This window comes from Entamoeba nuttalli (genome assembly GCF_000257125.1).
Source record: "Entamoeba nuttalli P19 unplaced genomic scaffold asmbl_6501, whole genome shotgun sequence".
NCBI classification, from domain to species: Eukaryota; Evosea; order Mastigamoebida; family Endamoebidae; genus Entamoeba; species Entamoeba nuttalli.
This window is the reverse complement of record NW_008578112.1, coordinates 461-6,445: the sequence shown is the minus strand read 5'-3', so window position 1 is coordinate 6,445 and position 5,985 is coordinate 461. Positions and strand designations below refer to the sequence as shown.

The 5,985-nt window shown below is 22.2% G+C and overlaps 2 protein-coding genes across 2 annotated transcripts; one reads left to right on the top strand and one right to left on the bottom strand.

Moving 5' to 3' along the window:
* Nucleotides 1-1,386: 1,386 nt before the first annotated feature.
* ENU1_155340 (hypothetical protein) lies at nucleotides 1,387-2,960 on the top strand (the record flags this gene model as incomplete). Its single annotated transcript, XM_008860712.1, has 5 exons — nucleotides 1,387-1,692; nucleotides 1,740-2,051; nucleotides 2,105-2,208; nucleotides 2,285-2,570; nucleotides 2,628-2,960. 5 exons carry the CDS (start codon nucleotides 1,387-1,389, stop codon nucleotides 2,958-2,960), a joined length of 1,341 nt encoding a protein of 446 aa, XP_008858934.1.
* A 563-nt stretch (nucleotides 2,961-3,523) lies between these two features.
* On the bottom strand, nucleotides 3,524-5,500 carry ENU1_155330 (long-chain-fatty-acid--CoA ligase, putative; the record flags this gene model as incomplete). Its single annotated transcript, XM_008860711.1, has 1 exon — nucleotides 3,524-5,500. The coding sequence occupies one exon, from the start codon at nucleotides 5,498-5,500 to the stop codon at nucleotides 3,524-3,526; it is 1,977 nt and encodes a 658-aa protein (XP_008858933.1).
* Between the last annotated feature and the right edge of the window lie 485 nt (nucleotides 5,501-5,985).

Genomic DNA, 5,985 nt, shown 5'->3' with positions numbered 1-5,985 from the left:
GGTGTTTATGAAAATAAAATAATATTTCAATTAATACAAAATTATTCCATAAAAAATATATAATAATTTAATTAAAATATTGGTTTGATTTTTGTCGTTTCAAAAAAGATAAGTGCAGTTAAATAACTAAATTTCAATAATGGTGATACATAAACTATCAAAACTATATTTATAAGAAATAACTCTTTGTTAGTAAAGTAACAAATTAGAAAATAACCACTATGACTGTAATTCAAAATAGAAAACAATAGAAAAAAATGATATTTCAGTGTTTCAACAAAGTAAAATTATTAACATGTATAATAATCATTTTAATATTAAATTTTAATCAAACCAATCATAACTAACTGGAACTTTTTATTTTATTTGTTTAGAATATTTAAAATATTATCTTAATATTTCTTATTCATGTATTTTGGTATTATCATATATTTTTTTTAAAAAATCATATATAAATTTATTCTTAATTGAAAGATAATCTATGAAATAACTATTTTTACAATTACCTAACATATTTTAATAATAAAACAACTCCTTGTGAATTTGAAATAGATAATGTATTGTTGATTAATGGTATTCATATTTTGTTGTTAAAATAAAATAAATGTCAAACCAAAATATTAAATAATATAACTGAAAACAAACAGACACTTTGTTTGTCTAAAATAAATACTTTACAAAAATGAATAATATTTATTCACTATCAAAATTATAAATCAAATCATATATTATACTCATTATTATTTAATAGTATAATAAAAACATTATAATTATAGTCTTCAATTCTAAATGAATAATTTATGTTGAGTATTTCTTCCAATTATTTTTTTAAGAGGTTTTTTCTTCATACAACTCTTTATAACCTTATTTCATTATTTTATACACAATTTCTTATGTTCATTACTTCTTTGCTAACATTTTGTCACCAATGTTTTTAATGTCTTTAATTATTATACCTTCAATTTAATTTATGTTTATGTCTTTTTATTAGTTGTACTTTATTTATATTACACCATTGACTTATGTAGGGGATTTTCTCATTCATAAATGTCTTTATTTCAAATAGTATTTTCTGTCATTTATCCATAGAACAATGACGGCATAGAAAACATTTTTAATGAACAACCTTATTGAAAAGAAACAATTATTTAAAAAAACAAAAAATAGTCAAAGACAATAACATAAGATTTTCTTATTAAAGAGTTATTGTTAAAGGAATTTTTATAACATAGAATTAATCAAAACTGGTTTATCTCCAGAGTAGTTGAATAGAAGATTCTGTCTCTCACATAGAAATTGGACTTTTCAAAAAGAAGTTAAAAAAAGAAAAATAAATGAGTTGCTGAGTTTAGATTTAAAGAGAAAACTCTAAATTATTAGAAATTAATGAGTAATTCAAAATCACCAAAACTCCATATTGGAAAGTTAAATATTATCAACGAACCTGAAGTAGTTGATTCTGTCCCTAAATCAACTCCAAGAAATAGAAGATTATTTACAGATCCAAAGAAGATAAATAAAATAGAAAAACTTGAAAAATCAATTCGAGATAAAGGGTTATATGGATTTATTAAAAGCCCTCGGTCATCAAGTACTAGCCCAAGAAATACCTCTCCACAGTTTAAAAAAACTGGAGAATTAGATTGTTCTTTGTTTCCTTTACAAGAAGAAGAAATAAAATTTTGGAAAGAAGTTTGTTTTTAATAAAAAATGTTATTAAGAAAATATTTATGAAGTAGTTATTATCAAATTTTCAAAGTGATACACCGTCTAGTATTATTGAATATTTAATTAGAAAAGAATTAGATGACCCTACTCGGGAATCTAATGTACTTTCTATTTTAACGTATTATAGTGATATTAATAAATTAGCAAATTTTATAAATTACATTGTGTTAAGGGAAATTACAGCTCGTTGTGAAGATTTAACAAATAACAGTACTGTCTTTTCATCATTTTTCTCAATCTTATTTTCTCTTTCAGGTAAATATTTACAGATGGAAATGTCATCGAGTATATTTAAGAAATGTTCAAAATTAAAAAATTATAGTGTTTGTTAAGTTATTGTATTAAATAAAACATTTATTAAATATTAATAAATTAGCTTGATGACATTGAAGGAAAAGACTCAAATAAAGCAATGAAAAAATTTAAAGAAACATTAAGTGAAATAATTACATCAATTGTCAATGCTAAAACTATTCCAAAGTTTGTTTAGAAAATATTATTTTGATCATAAAATAAATATAAATCTAAATGTTATAAATTAAAATTTATTATTTAGTGTTATACAATTTACTTATTATACAATGTATTATTTATTTACACTTAAATGTAAACAATACTTAATTAAAACAATGATTAGATATGTATTTAAAATTCCATTTAATTCATTAATTACATTACTTGCTAAAGAATCACCAGAACATTTTCAAACATTAATGACAATATCAAAATTATTTAATACTCTTATTGATGGTACAACAAGTGGTACATACTGGAACTGTTGGTTACAAAAGAATTGTCAAGACTTAATGAATGAAATGATACTTCATGTTCATAAGAAAAGTGTTTGTAAAGTTTATTTAATTAATAAAAAACAAAAGTAAATTACTAAATAAAATTAGTGGCTTTGTTTTGATAAAAAAAGAATTTTATTTAATCCAGAAAATGCTATTATTATTCCAATTGACTATACTTTAAATGAAGAATGGGAGTCATTAAAAGAATATACTTCTAAATATTCATTTGAAATAATCATTAGTTTTAAAGATCCAAATTATATAATGAAATCAACAATAATGACATTAGTTCATGAAATTGATAATTTAAGAATTAACTCTTTTAATGAAAATCAAATGTATCTTCAAAAAATGTCTGAAATGAAAATGAGAATGAAAGATCTTCAAGAAGAAAGAAGATATTTAAAACAATTACTTGGTATCACTGATGATGAGTAAGTATTAAAACTTAATTATTTTAAAAGATGAATAATTGCTCTGTACAAATATTACTTTGAATTTACCTTTTATTATCATTCTTTAATATTTCTTTTATTGTAATTTATTTTAGCTTTTTATTTTTATTATTTCTATTTCTATTTTTCTTTCATTCTTTTTTTAAAAAAGTGATTTTATTTAATCAAATTTTATTTATTTTATTTCATTTCTTTAGTATAAAAAAATATCAGTGTAGTTTTTCATATAAATAATAATCGTATTGTATTTTTTTTTAATAATATTATTTGAATCTTGATTATGTATCTATGAATAATATAAAAAAAGATTCTAATACAATGTATATGAATTAATTATAAATATATTAAATACCAATCACTTGATTATTTTTTCGATTATTTAAAAATAAACAAATTCATATCTTCTAGATATTATGAGAACTTCATTTGTTTTTTTTTACATCAAGTAATTTATTGGTTGATTAGAAAGAAAGACAATAGACATGTTAATTAAGAGTCTTTATAAAAAGGAAATGACATAACTTTTATAAAAAAAATTAATTGAATTTAAATAAGGTTGTTTTGTATTTCAGTTCTAAGTTGTTTAAGAATAGTTAAATATTTTCTTTTGAGTTGAGGTCTTTTTAATTTAAATGAAGGAGTCATTAAATCGTTTTCTGTTGAAAAATGTTCTGTTTCAAAATAAACATTTTTAATAATTTCATATCCAGGGACATGCTGTGTTTTAATATAATTTTGAATAATTTGAAGGATTTTCTTTTTAATTTCAATTTTATTTAAATAATGAATATTTAATAAAGAATCTTTTTCAGACTCTGTAGTAATACTTGAAGCTATACGTTTAAGTTCATCAAAATCTAAAACAATTATTGCAGTAATAAAAACATCAGAACTTTCACCATAAATAAAACACTGAGAAATAAGAGGCATAGCACAATACTTATTTTCTAATGGTTCAACTGCTATATATTCTCCTTGTGCTAATTTAAACAAATTCTTTTTTCTATCAATAATAGCTAAAGAACCATCAGGACACACTTTTCCAATATCTCCAGTAGCAAAAAATCCTTCATCATTTATTGCTGCTTTTGTTGCTTCTTCATTCTTATAATAACAAATAAAATTTTGTTTACTTCGTATTTCAATTTCTCCAGATGGATATTCATCATCAATTGTATAATTCATCTCTGGTACACTTACTAATCTTATTTCTACATTTGGACCACATGAACCAACATTTAATATATTTAAATCTGTCATATATGGAAGAGAACAACATATTCCACCAAATGTTTCAGTTAATCCATATCCTTGAAGAATAATAGCACCAGAACATACTCTTAACCATTCATATAATTCTTCAGTTAATGGAGCACCTCCATTTAAAATATATTTTAATTTACCACCAAATACTTGATGAATTTTATAAAAAACAATATTATCCCAATTAATATAATTCCAACTTTTATTTTTGATAGCATTTAATTTATAATAATATCCAATATTAAACATTGTTTGTGAAAGATATCCAAGTTGATTATATGTTTCATTAAATTTATCATAAATCTTTTGTAAAACTCGAGGAACTGCAATAAAAAATGTTGGTTGACATTTACTTAAATCTTCTATTAATGTTGGAATTCCTCCTGAAATAAAACCAATTCTACCACCACCATAAATAAAGCCATGAGTTACTTCTTGGTCAAGAACATGTGCTGATGGTAAATATGAAAAATATGTTTGTTCTTTCATTGGACTATCTTTAAATAATTCTGCACTATTTATTGTACAAGAACCATAACTTGCACTTTTAAATGAATGAACTGCACCTTTTGGAATTCCTGATGTACCTGAAGTAAAAATTATTGAAAACGTATCATCCATTGTTGGTAATTGAGGTTCAATTAAATTAGATTTTCCTTCTTTAATTAAATTATCAAATGTAACATAAGAGATACTTGGATTAATATGATTCATAATATCTTCAAAAGTATCAAAACATACAAGTGTTATTTTAGGATTTCTTTCACACATTTCTGCTACAGTATCAGAAAATGTACAAAATACTAATGTTATAGATAAAGTTGAAATAATATAATCAATAGCTTCTTTACCAAGAGTTGTATATAAAGGAACTGGAATAATTCCATGTCTTTGAAGAGCAAATTGTGTGAGATACCATTCATATCTATTTCCACTAATAATACCACATGAATCTCCTTTTTTAAGATGATATTTATTCATTATTCCACTTGCAAGTGAATCAGTCATTTCAAGAATTTCTTTATTTTTTAACCAAATATATTCTCCAATATATTTTTTACCTTCTCTCTTTCTATATCCAAAAAAATCATTTTCTGGATTCTTTTCACATCTTCTTTTAATAACTTCATATGTAGTATGTTGTTTCATATATTCTATATCATCTTTTTCACCTGCATTCCAATGTTCTTTTTGATTAAGAAAATAAAATTTATTTCCTTCTTTTTTGGTAAAAGTTGAGTCATAACTTTGTGCTTTCATTTGTGAATGAGACTTAATTAATTCAAGTTTAAATATCTCTTCAAATATATTAGAAGATTCTTTATCTTGTCACTTTTGTCAACGACCTTTATACACTTATAAAAACTCCATATGGAATATTTTTTTTTTGATAAATTGAATAATAAACTATATTAAATACCATAAGAATTACTTTGCCATTAATAGTTATTACTTCAGTTTAATCGATGTTTAAATTCATCACTCCTCTTTCATATTTTTCTATACAAATAGTTTGTTTCATTCTATAATAAATTCATCACCATCTCTTCTTTTTCAACAGATATTTTTTTAATTTCAACAAAACCAAAAAAGTGGTACAAAAATCTATTATTTAAATAGAATATTTATTAAATTCCAATGACACTTAAAATGTTTTAATAAATCATAAATTTCTATATAATTTAAAATGTTTCTTTTTTCAGTTAAATTCATTAATTATAAAGTACTTTCTAGCATTTGTATTA